We start from the raw sequence: 17953 nt of genomic DNA, 5'->3' as shown, positions 1-17953 counted from the left end.
ATAAATGTAGATGCTGCTACTTCTTCTGATGGTTTTGTGGGTATATGAGGGGTTATTAGAGATGAGGAAGGTCATTTTCTTCGGGTGAGATGTGGCCGAGTTGCTGGACGGTGGAAGGCTAGGAGGCTGAGGCTATTGGCTTGAAGGAAGCTTTGTCCTGGGCTAAGGAAGTAGGGTTGGATTGGTGTGTTTTTGAATCAGATTCGAAACAACTTGTTGATGCTTGTAATGGCCAGCAGGGAGCGAGTTATTTTCACACCATTGTGTCTGATTGTGTCGAGTCATGTAAGCACTTTGATCATGTGCTAATCTCTTTTGTGCGTAGGTCTGCGAATAGTGTGACACACTTGTTAGCCATACATTCTTTGTTTGACCTGAGAGAATGGATTGTTCATCCACCTCAGTTTATTCATCATGTACTAGATTCTGATTCTTCTTAATTAATATAAGTGCTTTTTTCTCAAAAAAAGAGAAAAGAATAGAATGTAAAATTTTGAAATTTTCTTCCATAAATGTTTTTTTCCCGAATTTTTTCAAGAGATAACGAAAATGATCCGGAGAGAAAATTTTATTTATTTTCTTTCTAAAATCTTCTTCCCATTTTTAAATTAGCTGTGACGAATTATTTTATAAATTAATTTATTTAATTACTTTCATATCCAACCTTACTATTCTATCCCTCTAAAACCTAAGAGCAAACTAGAGAAAATTTACTAATCATTCTTCTTTTTTATTTTCCTCTCTTCCCTCGCTTCTCTTCTCGTCTTACCTATAAAACACAGGAACATTTCTCGCTCAGTATAGTATAATAAAATGCACAAAACACGATTATATAACCTGAAAAGCCTAATATAACCCACAAACAAAATACTCCAATATGGGTCTTTTGGGGTGAGATATTCGGGAATCAGGTACGGGTTTTGTTAATTTAAATTCCATACCTTATTTTTGATTTAGAATTTTATCTTTCGAATATTATTCCTCAAACTTTGAAGGTATGTATTTTTTTATATGTAAGAGAAAGGTGGGCACGAGAGAAAAGTACCGATATTTAATCTCAATCCGAGCATTAAACAGTAAATATTTAATATAAAAATAAATTCTCAATAATTAAATTATTATTTTAAAATATTTTAAATTAAAAATTTGAAAATATTTTAAATCAAATATATAAATCACAACATTTAACCAAACAGATGATATTATATCTCATCTCAATACCACTTTTAACCCGATTTCTCCTGCACCACCATGGGAATCAAACAATCCAATCGTAATCGTACGAAGTTTTTTAATAAGTAAAATTATATTAAATCTAAATCATTTCTATTCAACAATATATTTTAACATATATTAAAATTTTAAAATAGAAACAAATTTTAAAATTTTGAAGACTTAACTTCCACGCATAAATGATTTATATTTATACACTCTGCACCCACCGCCGCCGCAATACAGCATAGGGTTTTTAAGAGTGCAAAGACACGCCCCACCATATCAATCGAAATTGCTAGGCCGGCGTTCTCCCTACACTCTCTCTGTATCTCTCTCCTCTCTCGGCGAGATTTTCAGTGCCGCACGTTTCGCTCTTCGTCTCTGCTTTCTCAGGTACAATCTCTTCAATCTTACTCAATTACTGCTTGTAACTTATATAATTTTCATGTATAAAGCGATTTTAGCTTTTAGTAATTTGTTCGTACTTTGTATAGGAGATCAAACCAACACACTCGTCAATGGCGGATCCCGAGAAGATGGATTTACCGGTATAAATATAATTCTCTCATATATTAGTTTTAGCGGTAATTGATTGATTGTGATTAATTGGGCAAGTAGAAAGCAGGTTTTTTGATGAACTGAGTAATTGTTATATAGTTGTAATAGGACTTGGATACATTGCGAAACAGTATGTGAAATAGTTTTTCATTTTCGACATAAGTTCTCGAGACTCCTTATCAATTAGAATTTACTAATTGTTTAATTATGATAGATTGTAAAGTAGAGAACAAGTTTTAAAATAACCTGAGTAATTGTTGTAGTTGTATTCAGTGTTATGTACTAATAGTTCATCAATATCGATGTAAATATATATGATATGTATTCAGAGTAATTGGAAGAAGTTTGCTAACTAAATTTAATGGACATATAGTAACAGATGGAGTAGAATTATATCTTATAATGTGAGACTGTTTTTGTATTTGTAGTTATGACATTTACAATTATACTTTTCAGTGCCAACTTGTAAATTATTACAAATTTTCTGTACTTGATCTTTTTAGGATAAGCAATCAACATCGTCGACAGTAGAAGACCCTGAGAAGAAGAAAAAGAAAGAAGAGAAGGTATTTTATTTCTGTGGCTCATATTTGTTAATTGATTGATTATATTCTGTGGCTTTTTATAACATTAAAGCAAATGTGAGATTATGTGTGTAATTGTTGCAATATGACACCTCGTTGTTAAATTATTTGTAGTAATAGTTGATCACTTGATCTTTACCTAGTCTCAAATATAATGAGTTCCTGGTACAACTTTTTTTGTTCTCTTTTCATTTTAAACAGCAATTCATAGTTTAGATTTTGTACATTGTATGATAGGCTGCACAAAAAGAACAGAAGAAACTCAAGGCTGCACAAAAAGCCGAAGCAGCAAAAAATCAGGTATTTAGTTATTATTGTAATTGTTTCCTATTCATCTCATTTATGTGGATCTGCCAATATTTATTTTTAGTGCTTGATTATATAACTTAAGAACATTGTTGTTTTGAGAAATTCTCTAGTACCTAACAAAGTTCTTTTATTTTGTCGAAGGCCCAACAAGGTTCTAAACCTGGTAAAATGAAAAATGTAAGTTGTGCAACAGACGATGTTGACCCGTATACTCCTTCCGGTGAGAAGAAACAACTCTCTTCTCAAATGGCAAAGCAGTACAATCCTGTTGTCGTAGAGAATTCGTGAGTATCCGCATTTATCTCTTGTAGCAAGTTATGTTTCTTGCTGAGATCATGATTGTTCATGGTATTCACTCAAGGTTTATTTTCTTAACTGATCCAGGTGGTACCAATGGTGGGAAAAATCAAACTTCTTTGTTGCTGACTCTAGCAGTACCAAGCCTTCATTTGTGATTGTGAGTTTTTTTTATGTTATTATGACCATTTTTTCCTTTTCCTGCTTAATTTATAATATATTTTTGAAAGTGCACGGGTTTTACTTTGTTTATTGTCTAGCTTTATGTCATATCTTGTTAGTTGGGGCTTATTGTTCGTTCTAAGTTAGAAATTTCTGCAAAGTGCAGGTTCTACCACCTCCTAATGTAACTGGGGCCCTACATATAGGCCATGCACTCACTGCTGCTATCCAGGTTTTGTGTTCTATCTTTCCACAATCATTATTCATATATAGCTTCATCATTATACATATTAGGTACAGCCCTGACATGGAGCTAGAATGTATATCCAGTCGGGGTGTGATCGGGAAGAAGTAACTTGTTGCTAAATTTAAGAAATTTAGAGGAAAAGTAAAACTTTAGTAATTGACCCTCTATCAACACTGTGTAACAAGCTCTTACCAGCTTTACTTCAACTCATGTGGATAAGTTAGATATAGGTAGCATCAAATCTTGAATTCCAGTGTGGGCTTATAGCCCCTAGTAATCCCAGGTTTTGGGGAAAATCGTTGTACCGCGTGTTACCTAAGCTGAAATGACCAGGAAGTCTGAATGTTTAAAACTCTGCACCCCAACAAATCCCTATCAAATTTGGACATTTATGAATTTCCAGCACTGCGCTTTTCAAGTCTGAATTTGATTTTCGAGCGTGTGAGGGAGGAGTTATTACAATTATGATGTGTACACATTCCTACATTAGTCTATACACCTAAATGCTAGGGTTTTACCGTAGAGATTTAGAGGTGATGGTGAGCGAGCACATTTGCTCTGTTTTTTCAAAACATCAGTAGATGTATTTCACACTTATATTGGATAATGATTCTGTGCAGGATACAATTATACGATGGCGGAGAATGTCGGGATACAATACCCTGTGGGTTCCGGGGATGGATCATGCTGGTATAGCAACACAGGTTGTACTTACAATGCTCTTTGTAACTGGGTAATATTATAATAATCTAGGTTGTACCAAATAAGGGCACGTCCTCTTTTGATGGTATGTCTTTATGTTGCATAGATGATCATGTTACTGCATCATACATTTGAAAAAGCAATGTTTATTATATGGTGATGTGAAATGAAATGACAGTGTTTCTGTTCACCTTAAGCTCTCAGTTGATAGTTGTCAGTTTGTAAGAAGTAAAATTTGGAATCAATTAATACATGTATCCTGGAACTGAAACATAATATATTTGGCTGACCTTACATTGGTGCACGGCTCTATTTATTTGTTTTAGCTTATTTTGATCAAGTGCTTATTTCTGAGAGCACCTCTCTTATTACTGTAAGTACTTATCTGATGAAAACTCGCTAAATCTACACAAGCCGGTTATTGCTGGTTTTTTTGGTATATCTCTAAATTCTGTAAGATTGTGGTTGGCCTAGATGATCTTCGTTTCCATCCAATGACATCATTTCCCGTTAATTGATGCAGTGCACAAGCTTATAGTGATCCTTAATTGTTTCATGTTTCCGTGTATTGATGTTTTATTTTATTGAAAATTGATAGGTGGTCGTGGAAAAGAAGATCATGAGGGAAAAACAATTAACTCGCCATGATTTAGGGAGGGAAAACTTTGTAGCAGAAGTGAGTATAACGCCTCATACATGTGGTTTACCTTTGTTAGTGCTTTCATCAATTTAAATATGTATAGCTTTTCTAATCTTCTAATTTTTGGAGATGTTGAATTTGGTTGAAGGTATGGAATTGGAAAGATGAGCATGGGGGCACCATCTTGAAACAATTACGCCGCCTTGGTGCTTCTCTTGACTGGTCTCGTGAGGTAAGCCTGAATATATGATTTGATGCAGTATTGGAAAGATTTCGATAAGCCTCACATTTTCTTTACTTTGTTCATATATTCCTTCTTCTGGCAGTGCTTTACAATGGATGAGAAAAGGTCAAGGGCAGTGACTGAGGCTTTTGTGAGGCTCCATGAGGAAGGTCTTATTTACAGGTATTAAAAAATATTATCCTTTCATTTTACTGCTTTTCACATTGATGATATCTTAGTTTTTTTTGTCATGCTTTAGAATGGAAAATTAAGTACCTCGATCCTTTAGGCTTGATTTTTAAATATCTTACAAGTCAAAAAGGACCTCTTCCGTTTGTCAACCAATCATTATTGACTTGCTGAATTATAAGTTGAACTCTAGCATTTAGATTTTTTTTTTTACTTTTTAGTTGTTACTGTATTGTATTTGGATTTTTTTTTGTTTAATAATATATAAATTATCACATATTTTAAAATTTGAAAGGAACATTCGAATTTAAATGTTGAACGGATAATGTAAATTTTGTGAAGTTAACTCATAAACAATGAACAAGTCGCTGCAAAAAGTACCTAATTCTTTCTTTATAAATCTTAAACTTACAACGGAATTTTTAAGTAACAAGTTAAACATAACAAAAATGCAGTGATTGTTTTTTTTATCTTGCTATAAGTTAATTTGTGCTTCCTTTGAGTAGTTCATTTTTTCTTAAAAGTTAAAAAAAAACTAGAGTGAGCTGTTTGGCACTGTATTAGAAACTGTAAGTTAAAATATCATAGAAGTCATAAGTAGTGATGTAGTGCTAGAGCTCCTTTTTTCTTTTTACTTGTCTCGGAAAGCGTTTTCTTTTCTGTCTCTTTCAGACACCTTGTTTACAGTTGAATAACTATGATCATCTCTGAACATCCTAATTATACACACTCAAATTTTTCATGCTCTTGATCACTTTTCCTCCCTGATTCTCCATCCTGTATATATCTTCTGTTCTCCTCTTTAACTCCATCAATTTGATCACTCTTCATGATATTGAGAAATGAAGAAGCCGGTGATGTAGATATGTATCTAGGTATATTTGTGTATACATCTGTGGTATATATATTATCTTATTTGAGAGAAATTGTATATTATGTTTGGGGGAAATGGATTAGAAAAGCTGTAGTTGGGTAACTCTGCAATCCCCTACAATTACTCACAGAAAAAATATGTACTTTAGAGTTATTAGTAAATAAAATTATTATTTATAAACCTTTGGATTTCGATCAAGGGAAGAGAAACTGTGTAACCAGCTATCTAATCTTCTCTGGCTGCTGATCTACCTCTTTTTGATAAATCATAAAATTGGGTACTAGTATATAGCTTTGTATTGGTTAAGTTCACGATTGGAGATAAGCGGACTTGAACCGCTGACATCCGGCTTGAGTTGCGGGAGATGCCCGCCTGTAGGGCCTGGCCAGATAGTGGGCGTTCACTCAGTATTGAACACCAACTGAAAGCGGCCGAGAATAAATGGCATGTTTATAGACTCTAGCAAGGAACATGGTTTGCCTTCAATTGAACCAAGTTTTCGATATCAATCAGGCCAGCAGGCCTAAGACGTCGTAATAGAAAGTTTTATAAAGATAATCCAAATAGGGCCAGGTTAGGCAAATTTGCCAATAATCAAAACTCATAATGTTTCATTATCTTTATTTTTTTCCTTTTAAAGCAACTCATCTGTATGTTTACTAATATACAGATTGCTTTTAGAATAAGAAACATTATTGAAGCTCAACTTTTGTTTAGTTAATACTTTTTAATATATTGCTAAGATCCTTATTTGGGTAAAAAACTAAAAAAATTAAGATACTATAGGGAGCAGGACATTACCCTTATTTGATTTTATATGTAATGTGTGGTACATTGGTTTAAGTTGTTTGATAGATACCGTCTTTCGGTTGGTGAATTACTATATCAACATTGACCCTTTGATGTTTCCAGGGATCTGCGACTAGTAAACTGGGATTGTGTCCTGCGAACAGCAATATCTGATATTGAGGTATGCCAGCTAGACAATTTTGTGTCTCAAGGTTTACTATGGAAGCAAAGATATGCTTTACAAGTATTTTGGTGGTGACAGGTAGAGTACCTAGATATCAAAGAGCGCACTTTGTTAAAGGTCCCTGGATATAAGAAACCTGTGGAGTTTGGTGTTTTGACATCATTTGCTTATCCTTTGGAAGGAGGTCTTGGAGAGATTGTTGTGGCCACTACTAGAGTTGAAACAATGCTTGGTGATACTGCTATCGCTGTACATCCTGAAGACCCACGGTACAAGCATCTTCATGGTAAATTTGCCATTCATCCATTCAATGACAGAAAACTTCCTATAGTATGTGATGCTATACTTGTTGATCCAAAATTTGGAACCGGCGCTGTTAAGGTAAGGTGTTGTTAACTTTGTGGAGGTAGTGCTGTAATCATATATACTTGTTGATCATTAGAAATCTCACACCAATATTTTTTCAAGATAACTCCTGCACATGATCCAAATGATTTTGAAGTTGGGAAGCGTTATAATCTTGAGTTTATCAACATTTTTACTGATGATGGGATGATCAATAGCAATGGCGGCTCAACCTTTGTAGGGATGCCACGCTTTGAAGCTCGTGAGGCACTGAATAAAGCTTTACAAGAGAAGGTATTATATATTTATAGAGGTGTTTATGTTGACTTACGTTTGTGTGTGGAACCAGTACTTTGGTTGAGTCCTTTAAAAAAAAAAATTTAAGCAACGTAGCACCAATTTTGATTACTAATCAAAATAGTATTGGAGAAGTAGTTACAAAATCATTATATAAGATAATATAGGTAGAATTAATATAAAATTGAAAGATAAATTACAAGCATAAAAGAAAAATAAAGAACTTTGAATAAGTTTATGCAACAAAACATAAATTTGGCTTATGGCATCAACTTGCACTTTAGTGAGCTGTGTGCATAATTTGGTTTTCATTTGTATTACATTTTCAAATTGATCAAGCATCCATGTTAAAAATGTTAATAGTATTTGCCAAGTATTGGATAAGTTGCTTAGTGTGTAGGCTGTTTGACCGAAGATCTATATTTATTCGATGTGTATTTTTTGTTTACACCATTACATCCAGGGACTCTATAGAGGCGCTAAGAATAATGAGATGCGTCTCGGTATTTGTTCAAGAACAAATGATGTTATAGAACCCTTGATAAAGCCGCAATGGTATGTCAACTGCAAAGAGATGGCTAATGAAGCTTTGACCGCTGTAATGTCGGAGGAAAGGAAAATAGAGATCATTCCGCGTCAGTATGCTGCCGAATGGAGAAGGTACTCTCCTAGATCCTGCTTTCGGAAGAATTTTTTTTTGTTAATACATTGTTAGGTCCTAGGCATGAATTTTGTAACACATTTCACTTATGTGTATATCGACATCTTCCACAGTCTCTTATTGTTGGTAACCATTGTAATTACATATTCTGGTATACAACAGTTTCAAATTTTTTTTTGAGATAGGCCCTCATCTAGCTATTTATTATTTAAACTTCAGCTGTGCACTTGTGCTTGTAAAGAGTTTAACATACACTTGTTATTTTCAATGAGAATTTATCTTTAATCTATGGTGCTAATAAAATTATTGAAGTAACTTCCGAGGTTTAAATGTCTCAGATGGCTTGAAAACATTCGTGATTGGTGCATCTCAAGGCAGCTTTGGTGGGGTCATCGTATTCCTGCATGGTATGCTTCTCTGGAGGATGATCAGCTGAAAGAAGTTGGAGCATACTCTGATCACTGGGTCGTGGCCAGAAATGAAGAAGAAGCTCAAGTACAGGCAAGAGTGTTATTTGCTGGGAAAAAGTTTCAGCTATCTCAAGACCCTGATGTTTTGGATACCTGGTTTTCTTCGGGTCTATTCCCTTTATCTGTATTGGGGTGGCCAGATGATACAGAAGATCTTAGGGCATTTTATCCTACTGCTGTCCTTGAAACCGGACACGACATTCTTTTTTTCTGGGTTGCTCGTATGGTGATGTTAGGAAGTAAATTAGGAGGTGATGTACCATTTAGAAAGGTTAGTTCATTCCTCCTACATACGCCGACATTACTATTACCTGTTTATGCCATTATCTATACATGTTCATGTGCTGAAACCAGAACAAAAACTTAAATCATGTGGACAGTAATGTTTTGCATTGAATTTTGTGAATTCTTATTAGAGTTCAAATATATACTGTGGTGTGTATAATAAGTCGCCTTTGGGCATCTATTTTGAACTGGTTTCTTTATATAATATGGCTACTTTGAGTATATTTTGATATTTAGCACATGCCTATTCTTAACTAGATTTATCAAGCTCAAGAGTTTTTGCATTATAGGTTTATCTGCATCCCATGATTCGTGATGCACATGGCCGTAAGATGTCCAAGTCTCTGGGGAATGTTGTTGATCCCCTTGAAGTAATAACTGGAATATCCTTGGAAGGTCTTCACAAGAGACTTGAAGAGGGTAATTTAGATCTCTCTGAACTGCAAATTGCCAAAGAGGGACAACGAAAGGACTTCCCTACTGGTATTCCGGAATGTGGAGCAGATGCCCTCCGGTTCGCCCTGGTGTCTTACACAGCACAGGTTCTTTTTCATCTTTACGGATACACCCGCGACCTTTCCCCCAATTAATTAGATTGATAATAAATTAAAAAAAGAACAAAAAATTTCTGGATATATCTCTGCCACTTAGCAATTGTATTTTTGTCCTACCAGTCTGATAAGATTAACTTGGACATACAAAGAGTTCTTGGGTATCGTCTATGGTGTAACAAGTTGTGGAATGCTGTGCGGTTTGCGATGAGTAAGCTTGGAGATGATTACACCCCTCCATCAAAGTTTGTGTATGAAAGCTTGCCATTTAGCTGCCAGTGGATACTTTCAGTGCTGAATAAAGCCATTGCCAAAACTGTAATATCTCTCGATTCATTCGAGTTCTCTGATGCAGCCACTGCAGTGTATTCATGGTGGCAGTTCCAGCTTTGTGACATTTTTATTGAAGTCATCAAACCCTATTTTTATAGTAATGATCCGACACTAATATCTGCGAGGAAATCTGCACAAGACACCTTGTGGTTGTGTCTAGATAATGGTCTGCGTTTGCTCCATCCGTTCATGCCTTTTGTCACTGAAGAATTATGGCAAAGACTTCCTTCACCAAAGGACTCTGCAAGAAAAGAATCGATCATGATATGTGAATATCCATCAGTCACAGAGGTGAGTTTTTATTCCAATCTTTAGCTGAAGTAAATATGTAAATGAGAATTACATTGCTACTCCTAAACATAATGTGGCAGCAGCAACAGTCTCTAAATCTTATTTTTATGATTTATCCTTGCTATTTTTTATTTCTAGTTTCTTAGGTGTTTCTGACACAACTAAGAGGGTATTGTCTGTGCTTGTAATTAGTAAATTCTTTTACAAAATGTCTTTTTGGAAATAAGCCGGAATAATTTCTTAGTTGCTTACATTCACAAGTAAGAAGTGGGAATGCAAGTACTCTCATTTGTTACTTATTAGTTTTATACTGTTGTTTAGATCCAAATAGGTAGCAACTCACAAATAAGAAATTTCTTTTACTTGTAAGCAGGAAAAACAACTTTGGGTAACAAGTAATGTTTAGTAAGATTAGCGAAATAGACCCTTGATTACATTAATTTTATTTTAGAATTTGTCTATTTTCTTGAATAGTTTTGACACAATTAAGTTTCCCTAGACTGTTTTTCAAGTTTTATAGGCTCTTCATATGTTTAATTATGGTATTTATAAGATTTTTAAATCCTAAAAATAAGTGAAGTGTAAAATTTTTCCTCATATCCTAAAATATTGTTAAAAAACTTCCTTTTTTGTGTGCTCGATATGGGGAAAGCAGTACATATGTTTCTTGTCGCAATAATCTTCAGATTGTGCCTTTTAATCTTGTGTTCAATGTTGTTTATTGGGGTTGCAGTCTACTAAACTTTATAATTTGGCATTAACTTCTCCAACCAGTATATGTTGTTAAAGAAGTCTAGTGAATGGAATAGGAACGATGATTTTACATATTATATTAAGTTTGAGCAATTATCTAGCAATTAGGTGGGATAAAAATTTTGATCACTGATGTGTATCAAATGTTTTCTGTAGGGATTCTATTATTGTGGGGGGAATAGTGTACTGACGCTGTCTGTTGACTTGTTTTGCAGCACTGGACAAGCGAGAAAGTTGAAAATGAGATGAATTTGGTTGAAGCAGTAGTAAAATCATACAGGTCACTCAGGGCAGATCTGCCTGCAAATGAAAGAAATGAAAGGTAAATTTGAACAATTTCTACTTATATTGAACAATATCTATTTATATTCTACCCTAATGAATAAAGATCAATGTAAATTGTTACGAGTTTCATGATAATTTTTGGGTTCTATCAATTTCTGGGAGGTAAAAAATTGATGTAATAGTTGTCTATCGTGAAAACTACTCTGTAAACTCATGTTACATAATATTTTGTAACCCAGATTGGTGGTCAAGTGGTGCGAGTATGACAAACTAATAAGTTGGGTACAGTATCAGATTTTAGGTGTGAGGTGTGCTTAACTACTGAAAAAGATGCAAAGTAATTGGACAGGGAAGTTGTCATGATGAGGGAATAATAACAATTTTCTTTGCAGATAAGCAAATGTGATTTGAGATCAGTTATTCTTTTCACAGACTGTGTATCACAGACGTACAGTTGGTGCGTGTCTGTGTATGTGTGTTGATCTTGGTCGATTTAATTACATTGCTTTAGTATTACTATCTTGAAAATTATATATATCTTACCGACGGATGCTTAACCAGGTACACAATTCAGCATAGTCTTGTGAACTTTGGCGATAAAGTTTCACTTAAATAAATTATTAAAGCTGTTATGTAAAGTCATATGTAAAAGTCTGCTCCTTGAGAGTTGCCTGAACTTTCAAGAAGTAGTGGTATAAAAAGTTTACATTAACAGTTATTTCTATTTATTAGTATAATGCTGCTGAATGATTATTAATCCATGATGACTAATGTGTTAATTTATAGATCTTATCCATGATTATTAATCTATTTATCAGTAAAATGCTGCTAAATGAATATATGTGTGTGTGTGTGTTTGATTATATGTTTAATTAAAGGCTTAAAGCTAATCATATCTGATATGAATCGGGTGACTACTTTTTGAATCAGGCGACCCGCTTTTGCACATTGCCAAACAGGTGAAGTTGCAGAGACAATCAAGGTCCATGAGCTGGAGATTTCAACTCTTGCGAATCTTTCATCCTTGCAGGTATCCAACTTTTTGTACTGTCATGAAACTTCTAAACTAGAATGATAATAGTCGCTAATCAGGTATTAAGTGACCCTTTGACTTTATTAATTAAAATGCCAAATAGAAGAACCCTAGAATTTAATGTTGAATGTGTAGCTGCTCTTTTACCGTTTTGTTTACTCTCATTGTTATATACAGCTCCTAATTTGATGGCCCATTTTGGCCCCTACAAGATCTTAAGCTTCCGTAAAACCTTTAACCCTGGGCCTTTATCTCCTTTCCACTCATAGATTCCCGCTATCTTCATTCTATTACATGTGTATATATGTATATCTAACTTTGTAAGATTGTATCTATCTAGTTAACTATTGCTATATGCTCTTTACTTTTCTGTTACAGTTCCGAAAATATCATCTTTTATCTAATTTATAAGTATTTTGAGAATTGAATATTCAATCAATTATTATAAATAAATAATATACTTTAATTTTTTATACTTGTGAAAAAAATGGCCCCGGATTCTATTTAATTCTGTGCCCGCTCCTTCAATGGTGAATTGGTGATAGTACGTCTCTGGGATGGGTGGGGATAATGGTAGGACTAAATATCGTACTTGATCTTTTTTTCATTTTTCTGTCTATTGATTGCAAACTTTTTGTTATGTGCAGATCTTTTCATCTAATCCTTGAATTTTCTTTTCCAGGTGCTGCGTGAGAACGATGATCCTCCAGCTGGGTGTTCAGTGTCTATAGTAAACGAAAACCTTTCTGTTTACTTAAAGCTTCAGGGAACTATTAATGTTATAGCTGAACGTGAGAAGCTGAAGAAAAAGAGGGAGGAAATACAGAAGTGAGTGCCATCTTAATGCTGAGTGTTGTTTTTCTCCTAGTTGAATACATTTGTGATTACCCAGGATAATATGTAATTTTGATAAAATGAACACCTATTATTTTGTTGCGACGTAGAGGTCAATGTTACCAAGATCTTGTGAATTTAGGATTCTTCCTCGGAAATTGCCATAATAGAAAGCTAGATCTTTAAAAATTTTGGTAAACATCTTTTTGTGCGACTAAACTTCAGTACATCACATAAAAGCAAATATAACGTTCTAGAGATTGCTCAACTGGAAAGTATATTATAGAAATGAGCTGCTCCATAATCCTTTTATTTGGAGAATCCTTTAGAAATTTGTTGAAGTGTCTTTTGCACTGTATACTATACATGTATTAATACTATCTTAGGAGGTTGTGCTTATCGTGATAATAAGTGTCTACTTGCTATCCTTTAGGTCATGTGTTCATACCCTGTAGAGGGTAGACCACTTCTTTGAACTGAAGGGTAAGGTTTCGTACATAGTACCTTACCCAGACCCTGGTTATGCGGGTGTCTTCGATAATATTCGTATACTAAGAGTTTGCATGTATCCAATATTTAACCGTTGAGAACCAAATTTGAAATGAGTGGTTTCTTAATGGCTTCTGGTCAGTGAGTTAATCAATAGCATTGCAATTCAAAGAAAAACTTACATAGAAGAAATGAGATAATGTTGTCTATTAGTAGTGGTAAATTTCAAAAAAAAATTGTTGTATTATATACACTCAACTCCAAAGGCATGGAAACATGCCTTTATGGCTACATTTGAATTACCTTTATCAAAAGATTATCTTTGACATGCCTTGTACTGTTTTACCTTTGTCAAAAGATTATCTTTGACATGCCTTGTACTGTCGAAGGTGCAGGTTTTTTTCTTCTAAACAAAGTTATAGGCGATTATAAAATCTCTCAAAACACAAATGTTATTTTGATATAAATCTCTCTTATTGCCTTGTTCTCTTTGCACAATATTGACTTGGTTTCATCTTTGTAGGCAATGTGATGGGCTGAACAAAATTATGAGTGCGTCTGGCTACCAGAAAAGTCCAGAAAATGTCCGTAAAGATAATCAAGCCAAGCTTGAAATGCTCATGCAGCAACTTTCGCTCTGTGAAGATACCACGCAGCGCTTAGAAAAGGCAGCTGAAGCATCAGAAAATGGTGCAAATGGCACGGAGTAATTGTTTGAGAATGTGTATTGCTTATGCCATGGGCCTTGTAATATCAGCAAATCCCTAAATAGAGGCAAGTTCTCTGAAAACTATATACATTTTTATTACATCATTGTATTGATTGTGTTTAGCCTTGTTACCGTAATCTTCTGTGAATCCTTTTTTTTGTCATTATACCTACTAGTCTAATACAAAATTTCTCAAATTATTAGGTGCTCAATGTAGTACTTTATAACGCCAATTACATTTGGTATATACTTGTAAGTTTTGGGGAAAATGCTTTTCCTTTCTCTTTTGGTTCCTAATAAGGCGTCTTAGACATCACGAGTCACAAGTGCCTATCAGAATTCTGTTACAAAACTTGACTATTACCCTCGATTTATTGGGGAGGATAAACTTTTCATATTTATTCTTTTGTGTTTTGAACCCTAGAAAACTATCTTTTAAATCAAAGCTCCCAACAGCTCGGCAAACCTTGGTTTGGTGACGATGCTTCCAAGTTCCAAAATTATTAGTTAGATTTTAGAATTTTATTAATGGCCCAAGTAAAAAGGCATGAGATATAAGATGATTCTATAAATATACCAAATATTAGTTTACATTACACAACTTGCAAGCATAGTAACAAAAATTAATTTTCCCCTGGACCTATTCCACAAAAAAAAAATTATGTAGCACAACCACAATTCTGTCTCTATGTATTGGATGTGTAGATTCCGTGTATATACATGTCTTTCCTAGATAATTGAAATTTGGCACTTTACTCAAAAGAAGACAGTAGGTACATCCAATCCGATAGTAGAAATGGAGGTGTTTATCAAAATTAGAAACTCCATGAAGACAGTTCGCCAACAGCTTCCAGGTCATCATCCCTGAAATATATTACTTTGCACAAATTGAGGGGGAGATGGTATCACCCCTGTGCCATATTTTTAATGTATTCAGGTGTTCCAAACAGGGTCTCTTCATCCATATAAGTCACATTATTTTTATTACATCATTGTATTGATTGTGTTTAGCCTTGTCCTCTCCTGCATTTTCATTTTCTGTTGGCGTGAAGGCCTCGGCTGCCTTCTGAATGTCCTTGGCCTCGGAAGAAGCTGGAATTGGCAACCTCTTAGTGCACAATTCTGCAATCATGAGCTCGAGCAGCCATTTCAGCAGTAGGAAAAGTTCCAAGCCAGATTTGAGAGTTCTTGTTTGGTTCTCTTAACTCAGAAACCCACTTATTGGGATTTCTATGCCTCACTCCTCTGTAAACGGGGTGGCGTCTCCTGAATTTTTTTTTCCTTCCACCATGTTTCTTTAGGATACTAATTAGCAAAAAAAAAAACGTTTCTTTAGGATACTTGACACGTCACCTGTACAATATATAGGCCCGTTATCGGCATTGCCCATGGTTTCTCTGGCGAATGAGGATTGGGGAAAAGGTGAGTAGTGATATGGATTCTGTGGTCGAGGTAGGGCGCTTTCCGTTCCGGGGTAAAAGAGGATTTATGAAAAGTGTTGTGACACGGATCCTGAGATAAATGTAAAAAAGGCCCCAAATGTCACTATTTGGGACAAAATGACCCTTAATATTACTTTCTTTAATATTACTTTCTGAAAAGTTGTCCTCAATTGTCATTTCATAATAAAACTTTGTCTGCCGTTTTTCTTTTTAAACATAAATGTAGTTGTGTGTTACATTTTACAACTTTTTTTTAAAAAAAAATCAAAATATTATTTCATCTCATGTTTCGCAGGGTTAAAAGATATTGAAAACGCAAATTCAAGTTTGGTTATCCTGAAAAACCAAACTTGAAGTTACGTATACCGCTAAAAACATGTTTTGAAATCATGTGTTGACATTTTAAAAAAATAAAAAAAAAGGGGAAAAACGGAAAGCACATTTGCGTTTTTGAATAATTATAAAAACGGTACATGATCTTCCGTTTTAAAGTGATATTTGGGGTCAAATTTTCAAAAATTGACATTAAAGGCTATTTAATTCAAAAAAGTGACAGGTCAATATCCAGATAAACGTGGCGTCGAGCAGGAGAATAAATGATCCATATTCATTGCTTTGCTTGTAAGTGAATTAGGATTTTTTTTAAGGCTGTGTGTGTGTGTTATACACGTGACTGTGAACTTATATATGAGTTGTTATCAGGGTAAGAGGTTATATATGATACAAGTATATGTACCAAGATAATAAATACAGTTTTGAAGATACTTCCTCCGTTCTTTTTTATCGTTATATTTGACTTTTGTACGGTAGGGTTTTGAAGATACTTCCTCCGTTCTTTTTTATCGTTATATTTGACTTTTGTACGGTTAAATTAATCAAAACTGGACGAAAGTTTATTAATAATTTATTAGTGAATAAAAGAAAATTTTTATATCTCTATTTTAATATATAATTTTCAGTTTTTTAAAATAATATAAGAATAACACGTAATTTTCCGTTAAAAAGGAACGGAACGGAGTACATGATTAGAATGGGGACCGGATGCGTTAAGTACGCGGAGTGTGGGTGTTTGTACAATAAATTAGTAGTTGTAACCCAGTACCCTCCGGGCTCCAGCTGGTGTTTTATTTAAGATTGTTCCCTTGAGTTTAAACATGCGTGTGTTATCCTTTTAGGCTGTCGAGGGACCTGTGGCAACTTAATTTTAATCCCATCTTTTATGTCACATCGGGTAACAGTAAGTGTTCAATCCTCTTAGTTTCGCTTTCGCTTACGACAATTTCTGTATTTGGTGTGTGTAATGAATAATTAACTTATAGGGGATAAAATTATAATTTTTAAAATTTTTTAATGTCATGTTTATTTTGAAAAAAAATAGTGAAGGGTTATCTAAAAATTATAATTCTTTAAATTATTTTATTACATGTTTGTTTTGTTGGAGTAGATGATAGGACTATAATCCACTTTAATACGGGAGGATGTATTACTTTATCCACTCTTAGAAGTCATTTTTTTTAAAATTATAATCTACTTATTATAATCTCATTTAAACAAATATAGGATGAAAATTTAAAGAACTATATTTCAATGACAAAAACTATCCCTCAAAACAAACATAAGATAAAATTTTAAAGGATTATAGTCAATGGTACACTTAATTCTTACAAACAAATATGATTATTTTATTTATATGACTAATTTTAATGGATTAGTTATCTGTTGAGAACTAAGAAATTCCATTTCTACAATGGTGCAGACGAAATCTTACGAAAGAAAAATTATAATCCCATTAAACAAACATGGTCATAGTTCAATATAAAATATTATCCGTCTAAGTAATACTCTCTCTGTCCCATTCAATTCTATACACTTTCCTTTTTTGGATGTCCCATTCAATTCCATACATTTCAAACTTACCAAAAATAGTAAAAATTTAATAATATAAAAATCAACTACATCCACTACTTACCCCCACTACACTCACTTTATCCATTAAATATTGATTGGTCCCACCACTTTACCCAACTTTATACTTTTTTCTTCACTAAATTATACTTTTTTCTTCTCTCTCATCCCACTATTTTACCAAAATTTCCAAAAATAACATTATTTAACTACTATGTCTTGTCCTCTGTGCCCAAACCATTTGTATACAAATGGCGGGGACGGAGGGAGTATATATTGAATTTTTAATAGTATCAT

General features: G+C 34.0%; 2 protein-coding genes across 2 annotated transcripts; one reads left to right on the top strand and one right to left on the bottom strand.

The window, feature by feature from the left end:
* Window positions 1–1423: 1423 nt before the first annotated feature.
* On the top strand, window positions 1424–14521 carry LOC141692464 (valine--tRNA ligase, mitochondrial 1). The gene is made up of 22 exons (XM_074497317.1): window positions 1424–1608; window positions 1710–1763; window positions 2277–2339; window positions 2595–2657; window positions 2808–2950; window positions 3051–3123; window positions 3292–3357; window positions 3993–4076; window positions 4673–4750; window positions 4863–4946; window positions 5041–5120; window positions 6913–6970; window positions 7052–7354; window positions 7442–7612; window positions 8079–8275; window positions 8615–9017; window positions 9322–9573; window positions 9706–10206; window positions 11175–11281; window positions 12175–12274; window positions 12960–13105; window positions 14124–14521. Exons 2-22 carry the CDS (start codon window positions 1734–1736, stop codon window positions 14308–14310), a joined length of 3189 nt encoding a protein of 1062 aa, XP_074353418.1. The 5' UTR covers window positions 1424–1608; window positions 1710–1733; the 3' UTR covers window positions 14311–14521.
* A 693-nt stretch (window positions 14522–15214) lies between these two features.
* On the bottom strand, window positions 15215–15699 carry LOC141692001 (dehydration-responsive element-binding protein 1D-like). The gene is made up of 3 exons (XM_074496748.1): window positions 15656–15699; window positions 15428–15614; window positions 15215–15286 (listed from the first exon to the last, which is right to left on the bottom strand). The coding sequence occupies exons 1-3, from the start codon at window positions 15697–15699 to the stop codon at window positions 15215–15217; spliced, it is 303 nt and encodes a 100-aa protein (XP_074352849.1).
* Between the last annotated feature and the right edge of the window lie 2254 nt (window positions 15700–17953).

The sequence above is a fragment of the Apium graveolens genome, chromosome 10, assembly GCF_009905375.1.
Source record: "Apium graveolens cultivar Ventura chromosome 10, ASM990537v1, whole genome shotgun sequence".
Taxonomy (NCBI): Eukaryota; Viridiplantae; Streptophyta; class Magnoliopsida; order Apiales; family Apiaceae; genus Apium; species Apium graveolens.
This window is presented reverse-complemented; position numbering and strand designations above follow the sequence as displayed.

Coding starts and splice junctions, on each gene's coding strand:
- LOC141692464 (XM_074497317.1), top strand. CDS start 1,734: ATGGCGGATCCCGAGAAGATGGATTTACCG. Junction 8,276..8,614: donor TATGCTGCCGAATGGAGAAG/GTACTCTCCTAG, acceptor TAAATGTCTCAG/ATGGCTTGAAAACATTCGTG. Junction 12,275..12,959: donor CGAATCTTTCATCCTTGCAG/GTATCCAACTTT, acceptor TTTCTTTTCCAG/GTGCTGCGTGAGAACGATGA.
- LOC141692001 (XM_074496748.1), bottom strand. CDS start 15,699: ATGGGCAATGCCGATAACGGGCCTATATATTGTACAGGTGACGT. Junction 15,615..15,655: donor ATATATTGTACAGGTGACGT/GTCAAGTATCCT, acceptor TTTGCTAATTAG/TATCCTAAAGAAACATGGTG. Junction 15,287..15,427: donor GAGCTCATGATTGCAGAATT/GTGCACTAAGAG, acceptor TGTAATAAAAAT/AATGTGACTTATATGGATGA.